General features: G+C 36.6%; 1 protein-coding gene and 1 pseudogene across 2 annotated transcripts in view; one reads left to right on the top strand and one right to left on the bottom strand.

The window, feature by feature from the left end:
* The first annotated feature begins 2,131 nt into the window (after positions 1-2,131).
* The window catches only part of RC3H1 (ring finger and CCCH-type domains 1), a 63,365-nt gene continuing 38,216 nt past the window's right edge, over positions 2,132-27,280 (top strand). For both annotated transcript variants that reach the window (XM_011221964.3, XM_002916953.4), the window contains exons 1-6: positions 2,132-2,151; positions 14,369-14,745; positions 19,227-19,347; positions 20,701-20,940; positions 21,381-21,556; positions 25,755-25,955. In XM_011221964.3, the coding sequence (XP_011220266.1) occupies positions 14,515-14,745; positions 19,227-19,347; positions 20,701-20,940; positions 21,381-21,556; positions 25,755-25,955 (969 nt within the window). In that variant the 5' untranslated portion in view covers positions 2,132-2,151; positions 14,369-14,514. The remainder of the gene's footprint in view (positions 2,152-14,368; positions 14,746-19,226; positions 19,348-20,700; positions 20,941-21,380; positions 21,557-25,754; positions 25,956-27,280) is intronic.
* On the bottom strand, positions 15,829-16,295 carry LOC105236585 (annotated as a pseudogene).

The raw sequence follows: 27,280 nt of genomic DNA, 5'->3' as shown, positions 1-27,280 counted from the left end.
GTTTGGGGATGGGGAGGGAATAGATTTGGAGAGTATATAAAGATAGTTTGGGTAGGTAAAAATAAGTATAACCTGCTGAAGATCATCACTAAGGTGATGTTGTTAAGGAAAGTTGTCTTTAGGTTATAACCAGTAAAGACTAACAACATCTAGCTTGAGAGCATATGAAGCTATCAATATTAAGAGTTAATGCTTCTCTGGCACATCAGCATGAAGGATTGTTAGCATGGGTGACAACTCTGTTAAGTTGGAGTATAGTAAAAAGTTTTGGATGGATTTAAATTGAGCCAAAGTGGCACATGTTTTGTGTAAGGATTTGTTGTCCATGCTGTGCTTTTAAAATGTTCCATTGGTATACTTAAATGCTTTTCCCCTTGGTTACTGTTAATTTATGCCATAGGATTAAGAAACTAAATTTAGGCATATTGTGTGTATGAAGGTACTTCAACATATTAGTAATTTTTAGGGCCTTAAAAAAAGAGGATAGATAGATTCATTCTTTTAAAGGGTTGTAATTCAGTTGAGAGAACCTTTGAAATTCCAGTGTCAATAATACATTCGGTATTACTATATTCTCAAAAGGCTATGATGAAATTTATAAATGTTATGTTGGTTGTTATGTCTTAATTATATAAACAGTTATTAGATATTTATCATGGAGTAACAAACCACCCCAAAGTTTAGTGGCTCAAAACAATAACTATATTTGGTTATACTTTCGAGTCACATTTGGGGCAGGATTTAGCTCTGTGGTCCTGTTGCTAGTCTCCCCTGAGGCCACTCATGTAGCTTCACTCATCTGGCAGCTCAGATTGGCGCCGATGGCTCTCGGGTCTGAGCTTGGACAGTTTTTCTTTGTTCTTTTGGTCTCACCCTTGGGGCCTGGTTCAAGCTTCCTCACATAGTGGCACCATGTTCCAAGAGTGAGAGTAGAAGCTGCAAGGTCACTTGAGGGCTAAGCTCTGAAACTCCTCCAACATCACTTGTGCTGCATCCTACTATTCAAAGTAAGTCAAGGTTACCCAGATTCAAGAGGGGGGAAAATAGACCCCCTCTCCTAATAGAGCAGCAGAGTCAAATTACAAAGGGAGGAATTGTGGCCATCTTTGCAGACTAACAAAACAAATGATTTAAAAACCTAAGGAGATAGTCTTAACAATAGTAAAGCTAGATATACCAGGGTTGGAATCTAACTCTACTAGCCCTTATTGGCTTTGAATCCTGAGAATATGGTTTAACCCTGATTTTCTCAAGCGCCTAATAATATTTTGCAAGGTTATTATGATGATTAAAAAATAATGACCTTTTTAAGTTTTTAGAATATTTTAACCCATAATAAACCTATTATTATTGTAAAACTTAGCATCCCTTTTAAGTCTTCATTTGCTTATCTTGAACCTACGGAAATCTACTTCAAAGATAGGAATAGCAGCATAGCTTGCTAATAAGTGGTATTCCAGAAGCCCTTTGAAAGGTAAAGTTGAAGGTTTTTCTGTTTGCCAGCTTTGATGTATTAAGACTGATTTGCTTATGTTAGAAGTTGTTTGCCTAAAATAAAGAAAAACCTGGATTTTATATTTGAGTTTATAACCCTTGAGGTATCTTATCTCCTTCTTCCAAAATGGAAATGTGTATGGGTGTTCATTGGGAAAAGGAACTACTAAGATTTTTTTAAGATTGCATGTATGCCTCTTAATCTAATTAATATTAAATAGTCCGGGGTATAAGAATACTGAATTTTTAAGCTTTTTAAAAATTTATTTATTTTTATATTTTTAATTTTAAGCTTTTGATGTCTGTTTATAAGTTTCTATTTTGTAATGTTTAGGGGAGTAATTGTCTAAAATTGGCATCACTTGCTACCAATGTAAATTCAGAATTTACATTTTGGCCACAGAGAATTTGTCATTATGTTGCTGATGTTAGATATCTTTTCTCCCTCCCCAGTGCCTTACGGTGGAAAGTAAGATTATTGATTTGAGATTTTTCTTCCTTTTAATTTTCTAATTTTTATTATGTATTTATTTAATTTTTTGCTTTATCCATTTTTTTCAGAATAATTCCAGTATAACTAACATAGAGTGTTATATTAGTTTCAGGCATACAACACAGTGATTCAACAGTTCTGTATGTTACTTAGTGCTCATCATGGTAAGTGTACTCTTAATCCCTTTCACATATTTCACCCATCCCCCCCACTCACCTCCCTCTTCTTTTTATTTATTTACTTATTTATTAAAAAGATTTTATTTATCTGAGAGAGAGAGCACGAGCAGGGGCGGGGGGAGCAGAGGGAGTGGGAGAGAGAAGCAGACTCCCCGCTGTGTGGGGAGCCAGAACTAGGGGCTTGATCCGAGGACCCCAGGATCATGACCTTAGCTGAAGGCAGACACTTAACAGACTGAGCCACCCAGGCACCCCTTCCTCTTCTTTTTTATTTTATTTTATTTTTTCTTCTTTTTTAATATAGGCACTTAAAGAAGTTAACTTCTCTCCAAACCTTGTTTTAGTTGTGTCTTACAAGTTTTTGTATGGTGTGTCTTCATTTTCATTCATCTCAAAATATTTTCTAATTTCCCTTTTGATTTCTTCTTTGACTTACTGGTTATTTAGGAGTATGTTATTTAGGGGCACCTGGGTGGTTCAGTCTGTTAAGTGTCTGCCTTCAGCTCAGATCATGATCCTAGGGTCCTGGGGTCAAGCCCCAAGGTGGCTCCCTGCTCAGTGGGGAGTCTGCTTCTCCCGCTCCCGCTGTCCCTCCCCCTGCTCATGCTCTCTCTCACTCTCTCACTCACGCTTTCCCAAATAAGTAAATAAAATCTTTTTAAAAAGGAGTATGTTATTTAATTTCCCTGTTTGTGAGTTCCCCAAATTTCTTTCTGTTAGTGGTTTGTAATTTCATTCCATTGTGTTCAGAGAATATAGCTTTTGTGATTGCAGTCCTCTTAAATGTACTGATACTTGTTTTATGGTCTAGCATGTGGTGTGTCTTAGGGAATGTTCCATAGGTACTTGGAAAGAATTCTGCTGTTGTTAGGTATTCACTGGATGTCTCTAAGGTCTAGTTGGTTCATAGTGTTGTTATTCAAGTCTTACAAATTCTTGGTGATCTGTGCATGCTACTCTGGATGGTAAGGCCCTAGGTTTCTTCCCTAGCAGCTAGCTTTTCATTAGCTCAGGAGACTTAATGTTGGGGAAGACAAATACTCCAGCTTGATAGGTTTGCTAATGTATATTGGCTGGCTTTTTCTCTATTAAAACCATAGAGAAAATAGCAAGAGAGGGGGAAAAAAAACCCTCAAGATGTTCTCTGATTTTAAGGAACTTAGAGTCTAGTTATAGCCTAGCTTTGCTCTATTGGGGATACTGTTAACAGCGATACCATAGTTAAGAAATCTAGTAATCTAGGTAAGAGATGTTGGTAATCTAAATTTAGGTTTTGGGAATGAATGGGAAGGTTTTAAACATTGAAAAAATAAAATGATAGGACATGATGACTGATTAATTGAGGGGGGAGGGTTTGAGGAAAAAGGGAAGAGCAGTGATGATTCCCCATGCTTCTGTCATTGGGTAAGTGACTTGATCATTGACATAGGAACAAAAGGTTTTTGGTAAAGTTGAGATGATTTGAGACACTAGTTGGACATGGATGGGTAGTAGCGAACTGGTTATATGGCCCTGGCTGGCATTCAGAAGAGAAGTTGGAACTGAGACATAGATTTGAAAATCATCAGCATGTAGTTGGTATTTGAAAGCTGAAAAATAGATAAAATCTCTCACGGAGGGGCGCCTGGGTGGCACAGCGGTTGGGCGTCTGCCTTCGGCTCAGGGCGTGATCCCGGTGTTATGGGATCGAGCCCCACATCAGGCTCCTCTGCTATGAGCCTGCTTCTTCCTCTCTCACTCCCCCTGCTTGTGTTCCCTCTCTTGCTGGCTGTCTCTATCTCTGTCGAATAAATAAATAAAAAAAAAATCTTAAAAAAAAAAAATCTCTCACGGAAAGTTGGTAGAGGAGAAAATTGAGGAAGGAATTCTGTAAAACCACATATATTCCAGAGATGGGCAGAGAAGGAGAAGCCCTCAACAGAGACACACAAGGAGTGGCCTGCCATTAGTGGAACACCTGGACAGTATGCCATTATAGAAACCAAAAGGGGGCAGAAATTGCAGGAATAACTGGTCAAAATTATTAAATGCTATATAAAAAGAAGATAATGAGTGAGATATAACTGTTCAATTTCAGAAGAAGGTTATTGATGTGTTTGTTAAGAGTTGTTTCAACATAGTGATTGGAATAGAGTGGTAGTTTTAATACCGAAAGGTGAGGGAGTAAAGAATAGAGCCTAGGAAGAAAATAAGGATGGGGATTGAATGACTTTTTTTTTTTTTTTAAATAAACTCTGTGCCCAGTGTGGGGCTTGAACTCATAACCCTGAGATCAAGAGTTGCAGGCTCCACCCACTTAGCCAGGCAACTGCCCCCAACTTTTTTTTTTTTTTTTTTAAGATTTTTATTTGTTTATTTGACAGAGATAGAGACAGCCAGCGAGAGAGGGAACACAAGCAGGGGGAGTGGGAGAGGAAGAAGCAGGCTCACAGCAGAGGAGCCTGACGTGGGGCTTGATCCCAGAACGCCAGGATCACGCCCTGAGCCGAAGGCAGACGCTTAACCACTGTGCCACCCAGGCGCCCCCTTTTTTTTTTTTTAATTAAAGGTTAGAGACAGGTTGGAGATAGAAATGTGGGTTTTTTTAAGTTCTTCCGAACAAGGATTTAAGCATGTGGGTGGGAAAGAACTAGTAAAGAGGGATACGTTGAAGAAACGGATTATTAGTGCTGCTTCTCAAAATGTCTCAATTTCATTGTAATTAACAGTCTGAAATATGAGTTATGAGGTACAAGCTAGATTTTCTTTTCCTTGTGAGCGTTTACCCCTACATCCAAGATTACTGAGTACTTGCCAATCAGATTTGTCATTGTGCCTCAAAATAACTTGTGCAGACTGGAGGAACAAACTTCCTGTTCTCCAAAGGAGCCATTATTGTAGTAGGAGGAGAGATTTCTAAACGTGATCTGAAAAACTATTTAAAGTCTGGTTAAAATATTTGGCCTAGTCACCAAAAATTATTCGTGGATCCTTTTGTGTTGGGACTGAGTTATTTTTGTGGTTTAGAAAAGAGGCCAAATTAAGGAGACATCCATATTCACAAAGAAAACAACCAGTATCAGAAATGTGCATTTAATTTGAAAGCAGTTAACAAGATAACAGATCAACTAAAATGCCTAGTGTATTCCAAAATATGCCCGATTTTGGTTATTAGGTCTTGTGTTGTCAGTGTTTGGAATACCACTAAATGGTGATGACATACTTACTTGACAGTATAGTATATGTAACATTCAGCAGAATATTAATGTAAAAGCTGAAAAAATAAAATAACCTTCGGCTGTTTTGCTATAATGGGTAAGTTTTCCCTGCTTACTACTTCACAGGGACTTTCAAGATGATGCTTTTCTGCCACCTTTTAATAACTGGTGATGTCCTCTTCAGTGCAGCACATTTACACACAATGCATGACTTTATGTAGAACAGAAACCTGGAGCTTTAAACTGTGTACATAGAGGTAGAAGTTGTCATTCACTTTATAGAGCACTGTTTCAACTTCAGGTCACACAGCTTCCCCATGAATGGTTTTATATTCCCTTACTGTTTCTTCTCCTAAATTTGGCATTAAGTTGCAGATAGAAATTTTTTTTTGTTGTTGTTCTGAACACTGGGAAAGTAAGCCAGCTAAGTACAACCCTTTGCTGCTTTCTCAACCGTTGTTTGTCATGTTCTGCCTTTCAGGCTTTACTCCCTCTAAATCAGAAGCCATTCTCTTTATACCTGTCCCAAGTATTTGTCCATTTGTACTAACATTAGTATATTACATTAGTTATATCTAGAATGTTGTGTACAGTATAGGGTTACAAATTCGTATATTTTGGGAAGAGAGTTTTTTTACAATCAAAATAGTGTCTTTCTTCACAGGATATTATTGCTGGAAAAACCTTGAGCCTCCTCAAAAATCTCAGATTAGTATTTCATCTGTAAATTAATTGATACTCTGCTGAGAATTAGAACACTGAGAAGTGTTATGATAAGTCTTCATTGATTTATCTTTCTGTTTTGATTTCTTGCTTTTAGCTTCGTTTTTCAAGTTGGTTAAAAAGGTTGTCTGAAGTTGCCCTGCATATTAGTTGCTATGGAAATGTTCCAGAGAAATGGCAAATTAAATTAAGACCAATTATAAAGAGTTAAACTCATCTCATAGGGCAGAGAGGAGATCCAAGATTTTCTTCTTACGGACAATAAAGTTTTGTTTAATATGTCTTTCTTAATGCAACTTATACTTCAGATTCACTTAAGAGCTGAGTTGTGGTCTCAGCTCACAATTTATTAGCTTTAGGCAAGTTATTTAATGCTGTTGAAGCTTAAGTGTTACCTATAAAATGGGCATAAAAATGCCTCAGAGGAGTGACTGGCCCAGACTAGATACTTGATGAATTTTATTTCTCTGTTTCTCCCTCTAAATCAGAAGCAGATAAAATGAACCTGTGTAGAGGAGATGGTAATACACTTTTAACAATTTTTTGAATGTCAGTTTTTAATATATTTCAATGACATCTTCAAAGCAATATAATTTAGCTTTTAACAGGGCTACTGCTGCATTTGTAGAACAGATCTGAAGGTGGCTTTGCATTTTTAAAATATTACATTTAAAATTTTGAAAACTAAGACTTATTTAAAAGCCTTCAATGATGATTTTAATAGCTTTATTGAAGTATAATTTACACGTTATAAAATTCACTTATTTTAAGTGTATAATTTGATGAATTTTAGTAAATTTGCAGAATTGTGCAGTCATCACCACAGTTCAGTTTTAGAAATTTCCATCACCCTTAAAAGTTCCCCTGCCTTAATGACTACTAATTCTCATCTGTAAGATGGCACAAATTATAGTATTTAAAAGTACCAGCTTGGGAGTTAGGCTGGCCAAGTTTGAATCATAGTCCTGCCACTTACTAGTTTGGTGTCTTTGGGTACTTCTCTGTACTTTGGTTTCTTTATCATTAAAATGAAGATAATAGCTGCATTACAGCATTGCTGTGAACGTTTATTTAATTAGATACTGTATATAGAGCACTGAAAGTGCTGGCACCTACTTGGTACTTAACAAATATTGGTGGCTGGTAGTGGTTTATTTTGTGGTTTAGATTTATGGTACACATTTAAAAAGAAGAGCATCTGAAAACACCTAACGTAATGCCTGACCCATGGTTTGTTTTCAGAAAACCAAGCTCTTTCATGCATCCTGTCATAATTTTGTCTGTAGTAGCTATGAGCACTATTCCTGGTATAAAAATGTGCATATTATTGGGGAAGTTAAATGATACTGTAAAATTTGGGCCTTCATCAAGGTGGACTGATTGCTCTTTAACTATCATGTGTGTTCTGTATTTTCACTTAGGATCAGTAAAATTATTATTTGCCATTTATGTAGGGGCGTTGGCCTTATTTTAACTGATAGGAAAGTTAACTATTGCTCTCATCATTGAGCAGCAGCCCCTCATTGGGTTTTGTTAGAAGTAAAGAGGACCATCATTCATGCTTTTCTGATTAGAAAGTTTCCAGTAGAATTACTCCTATTGAGCTAGATTTGGGCACACCCCTTAACACATAATGATTTATCTGGAGGCCTTGAGCACATGTGCTTTGATTAGTAGAATTATTTAGGATTTTTTTTTTTTTCCTGACAGAACTTTGCTGTGAAGAAGCTTAGAGGATTTGGATGTTGGTATTTGGTGTTTTAGTAATTTTATTTCATATGTTTACTCTTGCCTGAAAGAATGTTTATTACATTCACTAAGCCTGTGTCCTGTGTGGTTTAGATACGTTTTGTGGTTGAAGATGATGTAAACATCTGTCTCTGAGAAAGGTTGGAGAATGTTTAAAAAGATGACTTCGGAGAAAGATGTTTATTTTTTAATTTTTTTAAAGATTTTATTTATTTGACAGAGAGTACAAGCAGGGAGAGTGGTAGACAGAGGGAGAGGGAGAAGCAGGGAGTCTGATGCCAGCTCAATCCAGGGACCCCGGGATCATGACCAGAGCCAAAGGCAGGCACTTAACCGACTGAGCCACCCAGGGGCCCCTGGAGAAAGATATTTAAAGAATGAGGAAGTGCAAATTGTTTTAGATCTAATAACTACCAATGACATTTTGATGCTCTTTAAAAAAAGAAAATCTTCATGATTTTGTAGTTCCTGAAATAGAATCACCAAAGAGTGAGTTATTATTCATAATCATCAAATTTCCCAAGCAAAGTCAAGCTTTTAAAATACTATTTTCCCTCCATCTCTTCATACCTATCTTTCTGATCAAAAGAAGGCTTTTATTTTTAGTGAAGAACCTGGTGCTGATTCTGTATGTTTATTCTATCAAGTTTGTTATAGTTGTCTCTAAGAACTATTTTACTAGGAAATGTAAGAGATGAGCAACTATATACCTCATTTTACTAGGTTAAGTGAGATGAAATGATATATAAAAGTAATAAACTGTGCTAGTTCTTTGAACCAGGTAAATTATAGAGACGTTATAAAAGAACTTTTACTAAATTTTTTTTTTAAAGATTTTATTTATTTATTCGACAGAGATAGAGACAGCCAGCGAGAGAGGGAACACGAGCAGGGGGAATGGGAGAGGAAGAAGCAGGCTCATAGCAGAAGAGCCTGATGTGGGGCTCGATCCCATAACACCGGGATCACGCCCTGAGCCGAAGGCAGACGCTTAACCGCTGTGCCACCCAGGCGCACCCCCTTACTAAATTTTGAAAAGAATTCGTAAGCTTTGATGATATGGGTATCCAAATTTGTAAAATGGTCAGTTTAATAAGGAATAATGTTTTAGTCTTATAATAATTTATCTTAGAAATAGCCTGAACTGTGTTCCAAATGTACTCTAGTTTTTCTTGTTTTCATTCTTTCAAATTTATTTGCACTTACATAATTTGTGATTATATACATTTTATAAGTTGCCCCATTGTGTAACTGCTGTTAAGTTTGTTAGGTTACCTTTCCAGACCTTTTTCTTACATCCATTTACACCCATTAATACCAAGACTAATATATAGGATTTTTTTCCTCAAACACAAATGATACCATACATAGGTCGGCAAGTTTTGTTTTTGCTTCAATATGTCTTGGATCCCTTTCTATTTCTGATGCATGAATTTCTTTTTGATTATTCCATCTGTTTCTATAGTACAGGTGTACCCCTGTTTAGCTGTTCCCCTATTTTGGGCAGAATATTTTCAATTTTTCTCAATTACAAAGATTTCTAGCCTTTTAAAAGAATCCTGTTATGAATACCTTGGTAAAGTAGATTATCTTTCTGTAATACGAATAGTCACTGTAACTTATTTCTTCCCAGTATTAGAATTTTTACATACCAGGTTTTCTTGAAGTAGGGATGATGCTGGTGTAACAGCATTTAGGTGCTTCAGGGCCCAATAGTGAAAGAGAGAAATCACATAGTGTTAGGTTCTCCTTCCAATTTGGGCCTTGAAGGAGATCTCAGTGAACAGTGATTCGTGAGAATGGTATGCAGTTTGAGGAGTATGAAAAACAATGAAGTGGGATCCTTCCTGCCTCTTTCAGTGCCCTCATGTTACTTTTCATATTATGACCAAGTACAGTAATAGAAAATAAAAGATCCTGTGTTATTTGGCCCTTGCTGATTCTTTCATCTCTTACCTATTACTCTTGCTCTCTTCTTTGCTTTTCATTTCCCTGTTGTTTCTTTCTAGCTTCCTAATTGTACTATATTGTCTCTAGTCTCAGAGCCTGTGGTTATGCTTTTCCTTACCTAGGATCTGTGCATGCTAACTTTTATTTACTCTTCGTCTTTAAGGTATTACCATAAATATCACTTTCTCAGGAAAACAATGCCCCATACAACCTCACCCCAATTTGTTTAGATTATCTGTTATATGTACTTATATACATATAAGTCTTTTACCTTTACCTTAATATCATTTTCTATGCCTTGGAATCACATACTTAGTTTGTGTCATTATTGTTTACATAGCTAATGAAGGAAACAATGTAAGGTCCATGCAGACTTGGAATGACTTGCTTGTTCACTGTTTTTTATCTCCCAGTACTGGGTACGTAGTAAAGACCAATAAAACAATTTTTTTTGCAAGTAATGGACTGTTTAATTGTTACTGGAAATGGAGAAAGGTTCCTAGGCATGATTTCTTTTTTTTTTTTTTTTTTAAGATTTTATTTATTTGAGAGAGAGGGGGAGAGAGAGAGCATGCACACAATCAGGGGGGCGGGGCAGAAGGAGGAGGAAAAGCAGACTCCCCACTGAGCAGAGAGCCCCATGCAGGACTCCGTTATCCCAGGAGCCCTGGATCATGGCATGAGCTGAACGCAGACGCTTAACTGAGCCACCCAGGCATCCTGCTCTTTGGGTTTTAAAGATTAAATGAAAAGAGGTATTTGAAAAAGCTTAATATTTGCTAGAGTAAATGTTAGGTGTCTCATTTTGAAAAATTAGGCTAGAACCAGATGATCTTTAAGGTGTCTTTTACCAATAAAATTTTATGATTCAATTTTAAACAATTCTTTTTTAAGATTTTTATTTATTTATTTGCTAGAGGGAGAGCGAGCGAGAGCACAAGCAGGGGAGCAACAGGCAGAAGGAGAAACAGGCTCCCTACTGAGCAAGGAGCCCAATGTGGGGCTCGATCCCAGAACTCGATCATGACCTGAGCTGAAGACAGACACTTAACCAACTCAGCCACCCAGGTGTCCCTAAACAATTCTTGTTACAACAGAATAATTTGGAAAATTTGTTATGGCAGTACAGATCTGAGATCATGTAGGAGAGCCATGAGTTTTCAAGTCTGTAAAACTGATGTTGACCATATTTTCTACCTGTTTTCCACATTGCAGTGTCTGACATGTGATAAATCTCAAATATTTACTTGTAATTTTAAGACTCATTGAGGAATAATATAGATTAGAAATTCTTAATTTAGAGTTAAGTACTTTAGAGATTTCTGAATAGATTTCCACAGGTCTGTAAACTCTCTGAAATTATACATAAAATTTTTAGTGTTCCTAAATTGTAGTGAGGAGCTATAGCTTTCACAGTGAACAAGACAGATTAGGTCTCAGCTCTTGTGTATCTATATAGAAGTTAGATATTAAGTAAACAGAGAAAAATATAAGAAAGAAAATGCTACTTATAGATGATGGAAATGTTTTATAGAGAATTTAAATATAGTGATGGACCAGAGAGTGATTTAGAGTTTTAAGTGGTTAGTGAGGACTTACATTTTTGGTGGCATCTAGGTGATAAAGAGTGGCTTCCAACTCAAAGGTTAGAGAGAATACCTCGTACTAACATACTAAGGTGGGAACAAGCTTCACTTGAGTAGCTGGGCAGTACTGTGGTGGTGGGGATAAGTGTTAGAAAATGAAGTTGGAAAAAAAAAAAAAGAAAATGAAGTTGAAGTAGAATTATAGGTCATATCATTTAGGGTTTTGTAAACCAGAATAAGAAATCCAGATTTTATTCTAAGTTTGATAGAAAGCTGTTTCAGGATTTTAGCTGAAGAACGATGAGAAAAGGAAACTCAAAATAGAGATCTGATGATTCTACCATTTAGGAGTTTAAGAGATCAAAAACATAGCAAGTTAGAAAGGATGAAGGGAATGTGTTTCATAGACACTTTCAAGAAGCAGGGAGTTAGTAGTCATCTGTTTCATATCTTATTGAGAAGACAGATGAGATTAGAACAATGACCTGACCATAAGATTTGGCAATAAGTTTAGCAGAATTGCTGTGAGGTCGATAGCTGTTAGGATGGCTTTGTGACATTGGTTTTTGAATGAAGTCACAAGTAGTTCTTCCCTCTTTATATTTAATTTGCGAATGGTGATGTGGTTAAGAGTTTGGGTTTTGTGCCAGAATATCTGGGCTTAATATCTTAGCTCTATTTCTTTTTATCTTATGCAGCCTCTCTAAACCTCCATTTCCCAAATCTGTAGAATGGGATAACAGTAATTATCTACCTTTTATAAGTGCTCTGTGTAAGGCATTTAGCATAGTATGTGGCACACAGCTGTGTAAATAGTAAAAATTATAATGATGTACAATAAAATATTTACATTTTGTGCCCTTTGGGGTTTGTATAATTTATAATGTTTGAGAGAATAAAGTGCTGTGTTTTTTATTTTATGATTAACAAATTTTAAGTTGTCTACAAGGCCATACTAATAAAAAGGAAGGGATCATTATACTCTACTTTGCAGAGATTAACACAAGATCAGATTCTTTGCAGGCATTAATATATATTGCTGTGTTAATCTATAGCACAGTCATGTGGGTGGTACTTTATTGATTTAACCAGGTTCAGCAAGCAGTTAATGACTAATTCCTACTTCCTTTTCTGAGTATTATGTCTTCTAAAAATTTACCCCTTTCCCCTTTATTTTGGAGCATTCTTTAACCCCGTACACAAATGTAGCATTTGAGTCTGCAGTTGAATAGAGTAATTAGATACTGTATTCTCTTTTTTACCATTCCAGATGAGAGTTTCAATTTATTAAGAAGTAATAATTTAATATAAGCTTACTTGTAGCTACTCATAATCTATTTAATTAAATCTATTTTATTGGAAGTTTTTTTCTTTAAAACAGTATAGAAATCAAAATGTGAGCAATTTATTTACTCATTCTTGTTCTTGCAGGGGCTATTTTAACACATATGCAGATAACTTTAATTTTATATCCTGAACATGACATTAACTTGGTAAAATCCATTTATCTTATAGCACACTTTGCAAAAACCCAAACAGAACTAAGATTACTCAGAAGGCAGATATTAGGACTGTGCTGTTTCACTGTTTCTCCAACAATTCAGTCTGGCACATAGTAGTGCTTAGTAAATATTTGTTGAATGAGTGGATACATTGTTAGCATACCTGATGGAAACTGCTCTCATCAATAATGGGCTTGCATTTAAGGTTGAGTTATTTCAATAAAACAAGAATTAAATGTAATGCTCAAAGAATAAGGTAATTAGATGATTTACTTTCCTAGTTAATTACAGCTTAAATAATTTTTTTCATCTTTGTAGGTAGTCTCTTCAGCATAATCAAATCTTGAAGAACCTTGTAATATTGTTACTTTATTGTTCTGTGCATCAATTCTCATTTTTAGAAACTACAGTTAGAGTAAGTATAGTAGGTATTGTTTAAGACATGTGCTAGAAGTTTTAGGTTGAATTTTATATATAAAAAGAATTTCGGTTACACACAGCTGATGAGTTTGCGATTTGGATATTATTCTCTGCCAGAAACAGAGGGTAAGCAATGAAATTTGATTATAATTTGAATTATAATTGTTCTGTCATTAATAAATTTGAGAATTTAAAAAATCTTTTGAAGTAAATAATTTATGCATTTGTTCTAATATACAGCACACAATAGCAATAAATAATAGGCCATACCAGGGTCTTAAAGATAGCTAACTATCTGTAAATAAAATTCTTAATATCTAAGACCCTTAAAAACAAACTTTAAAAAAGCCCACAGACTCTTTGTTATCTCAGTACCCATACCCATTTTTTTAAAGATTTTCTTTATTTGAGAGAGAGACAGAGATAGCTAGAGAGAGCAAGAGCAGGGAGGAGAGGGAGAAGCAGGCTCCTCACCAAGCAGAGAGCCCAACTCAGGGCTTGATCCCCAGGACCCTAAGATCATGACCTCAGCCGAAGGCAGATGCCCAACCAACCTAGCCACCCAGGTGTCCCACCCATACCCAATTTGATGATAAAGTATTTTAAGGTAGTTTTTACTTTAGGCCAATTTTTAAAAACTCTTTAAAAACATGCATAGAAGTGTACATATCATCAGCGTAGAACTTGATAATTTTCACAGCTGAATAGATTGATATAACTGGTGTTCAAATCAAGAAATAATATTACTAACTGCCTTAAAAAGGCTAATTCTCCATTATAATCATAGACTTCAATAAACTTCAGAGACTTAGATACTAGATCTAACTTTATTATTGACTTCAGTTGTTACCTTGGGCAAGTAATTTTCTTTCTGGGATCCACTCCCCATCTCTATAGTGAGGGGATGAGACTATATGTTTTGTTATGGCTCTAATTCTATAAAGGTGCAAAACAATATACTATAGTGATATAAATGTGGTATAAAAGGTTGGATGTAGGTGGAGAGTGTGAATGCACAATTTAATTGAAAAGGAAGATACACTAATTTCTCTCTCTCTCTTTTCTTTTCCCCCAGGTTATATTTCACACTATGTGCTGACTGTATCTACAGAAGATATTTAAAAAAAAAAACAAACTTTTTTCAAAGATTTTGATTCCAGTGGAATCTTTGCTTTAGATTATTTTGTGTGTGTGTGTTAGTGAATTGTAACTCCAGTAACAATGCCTGTACAAGCTCCACAATGGACGGATTTCCTCTCCTGCCCGATTTGCACTCAGACTTTCGATGAAACAATTCGAAAGCCCATCAGTTTGGGTTGTGGCCATACTGTCTGCAAGATGTGCCTGAATAAACTCCACCGCAAGGCTTGCCCATTTGACCAGACCACTATCAATACAGACATTGAGCTCCTCCCCGTGAACTCAGCATTGCTGCAGCTAGTGGGTGCTCAGGTAAGATGGGTGACTACTACTCTTTTTAATTTCTTGAGTGTATGTGTTTTCCTCCTAAGGGAAACTTGTTGAATTAAAATTGGGCAACATTGCCTTCTATCTAAATAGATAAAATTCTATTCAGTACTGTGCAAATCCTTTATTTCAGTGTGTTGGGAAATATTGCGGTAGTGCAGTGTTCTTGGTCATAGCACAGGAAGTCATTTAATCTGGTGGTCAGCCTTTCTCAACAATCTTAGCAGTTCAGATCACTAGAGAAACCTAACAGGATAAGTAACAAAGACCTTTTAATATTGAGGAAAATATTACTCATAAAACCATTGCATTTTACTTAATAGGAAAAGTGAAGCTACTTCAGACAGTTTTCCTTAGTAGACACTAATTGAAATGAAAGATGAAAACGGTGACAAGAACTATAGAGCATAACCTTTGGGAACCATTTTTCTAGAGTAGGAGCAAATATCCCTAGGTATCTAAATGTAAAAGTTAGTCTAGCAATTCTGATGGTAATGATCTAAAATTTAATGTCTGTATTCTCAAATTTAGAGATTAGCAGTATCTTCAGAAGATTTCACAAAGCCAAGGGAGGCGGGTTTTTGAAAGCTAGATCGAATTTACTTAAGTAATTCTTTACTAAATTTGCATGGTGTGAGTCTGAAATGCCATATTCTCTACCATAAATCATTTTCTTTTATTTTTTTTTTTTAAGATTTTATTTATTTATTTGACAGAGAGATAGCCAGCGAGAAAGGGAACACAAGCAGGGGGAGTGGGAGAGGAAGAAGCAGGCTCTCAGCAGAGGAGCCTGATGTGGGGCTCGATCCCAGAACACTGGGATCACGCCCTGAGCCGAAGGCAGACGCTTAACGACTGCGCCACCCAGGCGCCCCCATTTTCTTTTTTTTTTTTAATGGTTCTTTTCAGTTAATTGCATGAAAGAGTTACACTAGTCCAAATTAAAAGCAGACCCCAATAGTTACATTATATAAGCTGTGAGGTTTTTAAACTTGTGACAAGGGACAGAAGGGAAATTCTACTCATTGCAAGGAAATCCCCACTTAAGCTTCAGCGAGCCAAAAGCACTTAACACCCATGAACCTTCAGCTGGTAGTCCTTAGCCAGTCCAGTCTCTACAAGGAACTGGCATATGGTCTTGCGCTGGTCACCCTGTAGCTGAATTACTTCTCCATATTCTAGATGCTCAGTTACAGTACACTGCAGGCAAATTTCTTCTTAAACACCTTCACTAATTTCTTTTTATTATAATCATCAGCGATCCCTTGGGCAGTAGTAAGGGTCTTCCTGCCATTTCTCTGTTGAACTCTTACATGGATATAATCCTCAGTGCCAGCAGGAAGCGGATCATCACCTTCACTTGCATCAGCAAAGGGTTCGAAAGAGTGGAGGTTCTGGAAAGCAGACCTGTGGAAAGTGGCGGCTGGAGAAGGCTGGCGGGTGGGGCGGGGGCCAAGCGTCGGAAAGTGAGTGGATTCAAGGGGGAGGCTGCTGAGTCCTTGATGGTGGCTCAGTGACTGGGGGCCATAAATCATTTTCTGAATAATATACTAGAACTTTGGATCTGTCCACATTAATGTTCTCTAGATCAGTCTTGATATAAGTTGCTAAAATGTAGGAAAGGTTGATGTTACATATGTTGGAGATGAAGAAAGCAGTTCTAGAATAGCTTATTCAAAGGGAAAACTAATTTATAAACCTCTCTTGTGAGGTCACCAACAGCACTACAAAATATTTGTCTAAAGGAAAAGTGCAGTAGATCTTTTGCTTCTTGTACTTAATTTTTGTTTCATAATCATTTCTCTTTATTTTGAAAATCCCACTATGATGTAAAAGTAGACTTATTAGGGATAATAATTTTAGAAATATACTGTCTTAATAGCAAATAACCAAGGCTTGCTTTTTTTCGTAAAATTGTCTAAAGATGAACTAACTCTTTCTGCAAAATGAGTAAGACCTTGTTATATCTTAATTGAAACAACTAATGTTTATATTTGAGGATAGGGCATTTTATTTTATTATTTTTTTAATTTAAATTTTAAGTAGTTAACATGCAGTACAGTATTGGTTTCTGGATTAGAATTCAGCGATTCATCAGTTGTTTACAGCACCCACTGCTCATAACAAGTGCCCTGCTTGGTATCCATCACCCATCTAGCCCACCCCCCACCCACATCCCTCCATCAGCCCTCAGTTTGTTCTTTATAGTTAAGTGTCTCTTATGGCTTGTTTCTTCTTTCTTTTTGTTCTTTTCCCCCTTCCCATGTATTCTTTCTTAAATTTCATATATGAGTGAGATCATATGGTATATGTGTTTCTCTGACTGACTTATTTCACTTAGTATAATATATTCTGGCTCCATCCATGTCATTGCAAATGGCAAGATCTCATTCTTTTTGATGGCTGAATATTTCTCTGTGTGTGTGTGTGTGTGTGTGTGTGTACGTGTGTACACATACGCCGCATCTCTTTATCCATTCATCAGTCCACGGACATTTGGGTTCTCTCCATAGTTTGGCTGTTGTTGATAATACTGCTGTAAAACATTGGGGTGCATATGTCCCTTCAAATCTGTATTTTTGTATCCTTTGGGTAAATACCTAGTAGTGCAATTGCCGGATTATAGGGTAGTTCTGTTTTTAACATTTTGAGGAACAAGGATAGGGCATTTTAATACATAGTAGCCACTATTTTAACTCTAAAATTTCCATTAAAAAGCTGTTAGAGTTCATAAGTGAATTAAGCAAAGTTGCAGGATACAAAGTCAACGCAGCAGTTGCATTTTTATACACTAGCAATGAACAATCCAAAAGCAAGTTAAGAAAACAAATCCACTTACAGTAGCATCACAATAATAAAATACTTAGGAATAAATTTAGCGGAGGAGGCAAAAGACTTGTGCACTGAAAACTACAAAACATCGCTGAAAGAAATTTAAAGAAGACATAAATAAATAGAAAGACATTGTGTGTTCATGGATTGGCAGACTTAATATTCTTAAGATCATAGTACTACCCAAAGCAATCTACAAATTCAATGCAAACTCTATCAAAGTCCCAATGGTGGTTTTTCTTTTTGTAGAAACAACAACAAAAAAACCCATCCTAAAATTCATATGGAATCAGAAGGGACCACAAATAGCCAAAACAATCTTGAAAAAGGACAGAGTTGGAAGAATCACACTCCAGATTTTGAAACTGCAAAGCTATAGTGATGAAAACAGTGTGCTACTGGTATAAAGACAGACATTTAGATCAACGGGATAAAACAGAGCCCAGAAATATAAACCCACATATATGAAATGATTTTTGACAGTGTTGTCAAGACCATTCAGTGAGGAAAGGACAGTTTTTCCAACAAATGATGCTGGGAAAACTGGATATGCAAACGCAAAAGAATGAGTTTAGACCCCTACCTCACACCATATACAAAAACTAACTCGAACCAAAGGCTAAGTGTAAAAGCTAAAACTACAGAACTCTTAAAAGAAAATACAGGTATAAATCTTCATGACCTTGGAATAGGCAGTGGTTTTTGTTTTTGTTTTTTTTAGATATGACATGAAAAGGACAAGGACTAAAAAGATCAGTTGAACTAAATCAAGATTTAAAACTTTGTGCTTCAAAGGACACCATCAGGGAGTGAAAGAACATCTCACAGAATGGGAGAAAATAATTGTAACTCGTATCTGAAAGAAAGTTGGTCTAGGATATGTAAAAGACTTTTAGAACTCAATAATTAAAAGGACATAATATTTAAATGGGAAAAGCTCTGAATAGACACCTCACCAAAGAAGATACACAGACGGCAAATGAGTAAATGAAAAATTGCTCAACCTCATTTGGTCATTAACGAATTGCAAATTAAAACAACAGATTCTGCTGCACACCAGTTAGAATAGCTAAAATCCAAAACACCGACAATACCAAATGCTAGTGAGGATGTGGAGCAATAGAACTCATTTATTGCTGATGAGGATAAAAGAAGTATAGCCACTTTGGAAATTATCGTATGATTCTGTGATTCTGTTAATGTGAAATGTCCAAAACAGGCAACTCACTCCATAGAGACAGAGAATAGATAAGTGTTTTCCTGTGGTTGGTGGGGAGTTGGGAGGAAACATGGGAGGGGAGACTTAAAAGAGTATGGTCTTCTTTGGAGGGATGATGAAAATGTTCTAAAATTGTGGTTATGGTTGTACAACTATGAATGTACTAAAAACCGTTGAATAGTATATCTTAAATGTGTCACTTATATGGTATACAAATTATATTTTAGTAAAGCTATTTTAAAACCAAAATAATGCATTAAATTTTATGTATTAGTATAAAAAAGGCCTTTGGAAGAATTCAGTGAATTTAGTGGGAGTTTTGATGTTACCATAGTTAGAGTAGCAGTGCATAAAATATACTCGATAAAACATTTAATAATGAGTACTCATACATACTTTTTCTTTTGACCTCAAGGTCCCTGAGCAGCAGCCCATTACCTTGTGTAGTGGAGTTGAAGATACAAAGCATTATGAGGAAGCCAAGAAATGTGTCGAAGAATTAGCATTGTACCTGAAACCACTCAGCAGTGCTCGAGGTAAATTGGATGCAACTATCCATGCTAAACATGCTTATTAAAGATGTTTTTATTATCATAAAAATTGTGGGCCATAGGGGCATCTGGGTGGTGCAGTCAGTTAAGCGTCCAACTCTTGATTTCAGTTCAGGTCATGATATCAGGGTCATGAGATTGAGCCCCATGTCAGGCTTCATGCTCAGCTCAGAGTTTACTTGAGTTTCTCTCTCCCTCTGTCCCTCCCCCTCCTCTCTAAAATAAATCTATATTTTATTTTATTTTGTTTTTATTTATTTTTTAGAAGATTTTATTTATTTATTAGCGCGACAGAGATAGCGAGAGAAAGAGCACAAGTGGGGAGGAGAGGGAGAAGTAGGCTCCCCACTGAGCAAGGAGCCTGACGTGGCACTCAATCCCAGGACTCCAGGATCATGATCTGAGCCAAAGGCAGACCCTTAACCAACTGAGCCACCCAGGCGCCTCATAAATAAATAATTTTTTTTAAAAAATTGTGGGCTATAAGTGAATGCTAATGAAATTCACTTATTTATTATAAATCAAACCCACAAACACTAATATCATTACAAGCCACATCAAATAGGTGAATTTAGAGTTTATGTGATGTTGGAAACATTTGAATGAGTTGCAAAAGTAAGTGTGAATATACTAATGGTTTCAGAAGGGCTGTCCATCATGTGACAACTCTGGATTGTCTGCATTCTATTCAGTTTTATATGGTGTGCCATAGGGAGTGAAGTAAAATTGGAAGTTGATCTTACTGCCTTGCCATTATAGCTTATTATTTCATTAGGAAGGTAAAATTAACCATTATGAAATAGTATGCCAGAACTGTTATGACCTCAAGATTTGAGTCTTAAACTAATTATTATTTTCTGGCTTTTTCTTCCTTTTCCTCCATGGTTATGATGAATAATGATATATTTAATGTCGTAATGAGTGTTATATGTAAATGAGATAACAGCTTTTGTATACTTTTAAAATGCAAACTAGTCTTTATATAATTTTTTTTAAAGATTTTATTTATTTATTTGACAGAGATAGAGACAGCCAGCGAGAGAGGGAACACAAGCAGGGGGAGTGGGGGCGGAAGAAGCAGGCTCCCAGCAGAGGAGCCTGATGTGGGGCTTGATCCCACAACGCCGGGATCACGCCCTGAACCGAAGGCAGACGCTTAACCGCTGTGCCACCCAGGCGCCCCTAGGCTTTATATAATTTTATCTATTATTTAAACATTCTAGCAGAACTGGGAACTGTTCATGTATGCATAAATCAGTCAGGCCTTCAGAGGAAGTTTTTCTGTACTCTTAAAATTGCATTGTAAACCTAGAAATAACTTTTTACTTTCTTTTAAAGGAGTGGGTCTGAATAGCACTACTCAGAGTGTTCTCAGTCGCCCAATGCAGAGGAAGCTGGTGACTCTGGTCCACTGCCAGCTAGTGGAAGAAGAAGGCAGGATTCGTGCTATGAGAGCAGCTCGATCTTTAGGTGAACGAACAGTTACGGAACTCATTCTTCAGCACCAGAATCCTCAGCAACTCTCCTCTAATCTTTGGGCAGCAGTCAGGGCTAGGGGTTGCCAGTTCCTTGGACCAGGTATGTGATCAAAGTTTGATATTTACTATACTAGTAATTCTGAAAGTATTGTGTTAAGAACTATAAGTGTGATGTATAAAGCCTAGTTCTTTGTAGTATTTTGTCGTTACCAAGAAATATCCCACTTGACAATCATGGCTTGGGTATTTCCATATCACTTTAGAGCATGTAAAACTTTTCTCGATGTCAAAAGTTTTCAATTTGATAGAAGTTTTTCTTGAATGTATTAATTTTTTAATCTGTTTTCTTAAATAAAATATGCAGAGCGGAATATAAAATTGCCCCAAAATGGTTGAAAAGTATAACTGTGAATATGTTTTACTGTGTTGTGTTGGCCATCAAGTGGTACCTGCAGAAATTATTAAATATTGCCCTTCTAATAAATAAATTTACCATATCTTTGTAAATGATAAATTTCGGTTTTGCCTAACTTTTCCTAGCAATGCAGGAGGAAGCCCTAAAGCTGGTTCTCCTGGCCTTGGAAGATGGTTCTGCTTTGTCAAGGAAAGTATTGGTTCTCTTTGTGGTGCAAAGGTTGGAGCCGCGGTTTCCTCAGGCCTCTAAAACTAGCATTGGGCATGTTGTCCAGCTCCTTTATAGAGCTTCCTGCTTCAAGGTATGAACTAATTTTAGATTTCAGCTTGAAAGGAAACATTGTCTTTTTCCCAAACTTAAGTGGTAAAACTTTGAGTTTAATAAAGTTGCCCCTCAGAAAATTTCAATAATTATTTTCAAAAATGTAAAAAAAAAAAATAAAGAATGTAGGTGGTGTCCTATTAAAGTTAAATCTTGTTATATTAAATTTTGTGTATTAGATATTGAACAACATAGATCAAACTGAGGTTTATAGATTTTTATATTTGAAGAGGCTGATGAGCTGTGTAATTTTTCCACCAAGACTATATGCAGAATTGGTCTGAACAGAGAGTAATTGGAGCAAGAAGTTTCATTTTTGCTCTTTGCTCCTGCAATAATTCCACATATACAGTTCTGGATTCCATTTGCCAAATGAAACTGGATTTCATTTTCAGTATATATAGTAATGCTGGACATAACTGTTTTGTATCCCGAATTGAATCAGCACTACTTCAGATATCTGTGCTATGTATCATTTATCGTTCATCCTGTTTTCCTGACTTCTTAATGTCAAGGCTTCTTGCTTCTGACACACACACATAACTAGTACTTCATGGACCAGGGAGGCATGCCTCTAAAAATTTTTTTAATTCATACAGAATGCAAGGATATCCATTCCTGGGTCACCATGTCCCCTCATCTGACACTCAAAACTAAAAAATCCTACAGTCTACTATAGTTTATTTTTTCATTTCCTGAGAAAGATAGAATGGTTTACAGAATCAACAGGAAAGCATACCAATTTATTTATATATTTTTTAAGATTTTATTTATTCATTTGACAGAGAGAGTGCGCAAGGGGGGTGGCAGGCAGAGAGAGAGGGAGAAGCAGGCTCCCCGCTGAGCAGAAAGGCCAACCTGGGGCTCGATCACAGGACGTGAGCTGAAGGCAGATGCTTAACCAGGCGCCCCAAAAGCATACCAATTTAATTTAAAAAAAATTTTAAAGCTCTAACTAAATGCCCACATTATTATGTTTCTTTCTAGAGTCAGATTATATATATGCTGAAAATGAGGTGTGCACTCCAGGTCTGTACCCAATCCTGTCCTTGGCCTTAGGTGCCTCTGTAACGGTCAGAAACTCTAGCCAGAATAACTCCCCGCTAGTTCAGATTGTCCCCAAATAACTCACATTTGTTGTAATGATTATAATAACATGATTGTACAGTGTAATCCGGAATATACTTCAGAATGTCTGTCTGCTTCCAAAGTTCTTTGTTCTCTAATAACAGCACCAGACAGACACAATATTGCAAGCTTAAAAAATAAAAGGAAAGAAAAGGAAATCCATCCTTCCCCCATGAAGAATAATAAGGGGTCCAAAAACCCCAGAATACCCACAGTGAACCTCTTTTAATCCTAATTAAAAGCATTAATAGTAATTAAAAAGAGACTGGAAATTTGTAAAAATCCAATTATTTTTCATTTGGGTGATGATTATTTACCTTTATTTCATTGTCTACATGCTTGCTTCTCTTGCTGGTAATATGTACAACAATCTCCATCATGAAAAGACTTGTCTTCTCTCATCACAGTAGGTCCATATCCTAAATTTTTTTCACAATGGCAGAGTTTCTGTTAAGTATCCCAATACCTATTTAATTTTCTTTGTGAAGCTCACGTTGGTAGGCATTTTCCATTCTTCCTTGTAGCTGTATGTGTCCATATAGCTGTATTCTAGCTGCATCCTTTTAGCATCTCTTTAATTTATTTCCACTTGAAAAACCTTTTCAGGGGCGCTTGGGTGGCTCAGTCCTTAAGCGTCTGCCTTTGGCTCAGGTCATGGTAAATAAAATCTTTAAAGAAAAATCTTTTCAGACCAGGATAATTCTAATCCTTCTTAGTACAGTATAGTTCCAGGACTTACTTTAGACATTGCATCTCTTAGAAATCTTCGACTGTTTTTAGTTAAAAGACAGTTTTGAGAACCAAGGCAGGGAACCCTAGTATATCATATAGAAAACATTCTACGGGGGCGCCTGGACAGCGCTGGCTGTCTCTGTCACATAAATAAATAAAATCTTTAAAAAAAAAAAATTCTACGTTTTAATAAGGTTTAGCCTATATTGAGAGGTTGTTTCTTTTTTTTTTTTTTTTAAAGATTTAATTTATTTATTCGACAGAGATAGAGACAGCCAGCGAGAGAGAGAACACAAGCAGGGGGAGTGGGAGAGGAAGAAGCAGGCTCATATCGGAGGAGCCTGATGTGGGGCTCCATCCCATAACGCCGGGATCACACCCTGAGCCGAAGGCAGATGCTTAACGGCTGTGCCACCCAGGCGCCCCAGAGAGGATGTTTCTATACATCCACATATGCATTTGGTATTTTGACTGGCCTTTAAATAGTGGCAAAATATATTTTGTTTTTGTGACTCTGGTTCTTGATTTTTTAAATCTATTTGGTCTTTTATGGACTTATCTAACAAAATTTAAGTTAGACCTTCTTAAAATAAGAATGAAGTACATTTGGGGCGCCTGGTGGCTCAGTTGGCTAAGCTACTGCCTTAGGCTCAGCTGCCTTCGGCTCAGTCCCGCATTGGGCTCCCTGCTCAGTAGGGAGTCTGCTTCTCCCTCTGACCTTTCCCCCCTCATGTTCTCTCTCTCAAATAAATAAATAAAATCTTAAAAAAAAAAAAGAATGAAATACATTTAAAAATATAATCAAGATGACTTAGAAGTCTTAACTAACCTGTGCTGTAGTTTTCTTTGGTGAAAGAAAAAAATGGGAATTTTCTACTACAGGAATTTGAGTCATTATGGGAACAAAAGGTTATTAACAAGGTAAAATATATTCTGAAATATGTTCGGATACAAGGGATCCTGGACTAGAATTAATTATTTTACTTTGGGGGTACCTGGGTGGCTCAGTTGGTTAAGTGTCTGCCTTTGGCTCAAGTCGTGATCCCAGGGTCCTGGGATCGATCCCTGCGTTGGGCTCTCTGCTTAGTGGAGAGCCTTCTTTTTTTTCCCTCTCCTTCTGCCCCTCCCCCCTGCTTATGCACTCATACGCTGTATTTCAAATAAATAAAATCTTTTAAAAAAATTATTTGACTCTGATTTCTTGAGCCTTTGGCCTAAATCCAGCTTGATTCAAAATGTAGCAATATAGCAAAAATAACAGTAGTACCTACCTCAACAAGTTTAGAGAATTAAATAAGTTAATATGTCAATATGATGGTTAATAAGTTAACACACTGACTAGCACATACTTAGGGCTCAGTAAGGGTTAATCATTTTAATTACTGAAAGATATACTGAAATACTGAAAGATCCTTATTATTTTACACTTTGTGATGGTGGCCCAGCCTGCAAAACTCCATGGAAAGTTAAGCTAAGCTCAGATTAATCATCTTTAGAATCATACCAGCCTCTGAATGAAGCTCTTTCAGTTAGGTGTATCAGCCAACTCAATGCCAGGCAAGCCCAAGTTTAATAATTCACAGTTATGAAGAAGAAATATAGATTTTTCCCCCAGAATAAATTACATATTTTCTTCGCTTTTTAAAAGTCACTGCTCTGTGTGTGTGTGTGTGTGTGTGTGTGTGTGTGTGTGTATGTATAAAGAAGTAGGCTCCATATCCAATGTGGGGCTTGAACTCATGTCTTGAGACCAAGAGTCACATGCTGCACTGGCTGAGCCAGACAGGTCCCTTGAGTATTTTCTTCTTTTCAAAAATGCATATATACAGGGGCGCCTGGGTGGCTCAGTTGTTAAGCGTCTGTCTTCGGCTCAGGGTGTGATCCCAGAGTCCTGGGATCGAGCCCCGCATCGGGCTCCTCTGCTGGGAGCCAGCTTCTTCCTCTCCCACTCCCTCTGCTTGTGTTCACTCTCTTGCTGGCTGTCTCTCTCTGTCAAATGAATAAATAAATGAAATCTTTTTTTAAAAATGCATATATACATACACAGTTTAAACTCTCTATATGTGTTAAGATCTATCCAATCTTGGGATTTTGCTCCAGCATATATTCATTCTTTGCGTGAGACCTAGTCACAAGATTTTGACATCTTTAAAGGGAGAAATGTTTTATAGGCAAAACAGTGTGTTCCATTTTAATCTCGTTATTGTTTAAAGAAATGTGTTACATTAAAAATTCTCTGTTCTCTATATGTGCTTATATAAAATATAAACTCAATTTTGTTCCTTACCTGACTTATGAGATTATGTGTGTCTTACTAGGTCACCAAACGTGATGAGGATTCTTCTTTGATGCAGCTAAAAGAAGAATTTAGAACCTACGAAGCTCTGCGGCGAGAACATGACTCCCAGATAGTGCAGATTGCTATGGAAGCAGGCTTACGAATTGCACCAGACCAATGGTCCTCTTTGCTTTATGGAGACCAGTCTCACAAGTCTCATATGCAGTCAATTATTGACAAGGTAGACCCTTTTTTGTTCCTTAGTTCTTGGACTGATCTTGGAGTTTTGGTAATTCATAATTTAGTAATTTACTTAACAAATGTATGTTTAAGTCAGTACTGTATGTCAGGCTCGTATAAATTACATTATCTGTAGCTGAGTATCATAGCTTGTCAGGTAGTAATACCAGTTTGTTTATATAAGGGTTTTTTAAAATTATAATTGAAATCATTCGTGAAAGATTTGATTAGTGTTACAGTAGTTTATCCAGCACATTCTAGCATTCTTTTGAGAATCTTCCATCTCTATTATTGTTGCCTCTCTCCCTTGTTTTGTTCCCTGAGTTTTAATCATTGTGTTAGTTAAACCTATTTTCTAAATGCCTTTATTGTCTTCCTGTAACAGCCGTTCAGTGGTCTGGAGAATGTATACATTGAAGTTTCTTATGATTCTCAGCCATAGTAATTTCATATAATAAGTTACCAATCGTTCTAGGTTTGATCAAATTTTCGATAAACTTATTTCTACTCTATCTCTTCTTTGTTAGGATAAAAAGTTCACTAGAGTACACATGGTCAGGCTCCATTGTTTGTTGCTGGCTCTAAGTGCTGTATTTAATTCTATTAAAACTAGAGTAATCCTGTAATTGTCTTTGTTGTAATTCAACATGAAATAGATGAAAGTATAAAAAAAAGTCTTAAAGCACCATGTAAATATATATGCTATAATAGCATTGACTTTTACTATTTTACCTTAAATACTTATAACCAGAGAGATGATTATACTTTAGAGTCCACTCACATTTAATTCAAAGAAATAAGATCAAGATGTAAGGGTAGATCAAATATAATACTATTTAGCACTTACTGAGAGTTTACTGGTGCCTGGTCATTTTAAATAATACATTTAATCTGTTCAATAACCCTGTATTGTCCCAGGGAGATAGATTAAGTACATTCCTCCACGATCACATAGGTAATCAGTGACAGGGCTGGATTTGAAGTTGGGTATACTGACTCTAGAATCCATGTTCTTCCTTTTTTTTTTTTTTTTAAAGATTTTATTTATTTATTCAACAGAGATAGAGACAGCCAGCGAGAGAGGGAACACAAGCAGGGGGGAGTGGGAGAGGAAGAAGCAGGCTCATAGCAGAGGAGCCTGATGTGGGGCTCGATCCCACAACGCCGGGATCGCGCCCTGAGCCGAAGGCAGACGCCTAACCGCTTTGCCACCCAGGCGCCCCTAGAATCCATGTTCTTAACCACCAAATCTTTCCAGATATTCCCAAGATAGGATTATTTGAATGAGTATTGTATTGATGTCAAAGGACTATTGGGAAATGTGTT

This window comes from Ailuropoda melanoleuca, chromosome 8 (genome assembly GCF_002007445.2).
Source record: "Ailuropoda melanoleuca isolate Jingjing chromosome 8, ASM200744v2, whole genome shotgun sequence".
Classification (NCBI taxonomy): Eukaryota; Metazoa; Chordata; class Mammalia; order Carnivora; family Ursidae; genus Ailuropoda; species Ailuropoda melanoleuca.
The sequence above is the reverse complement of the archived record's forward strand: the minus strand, read 5'-3'. Positions and strand labels throughout refer to the sequence as shown.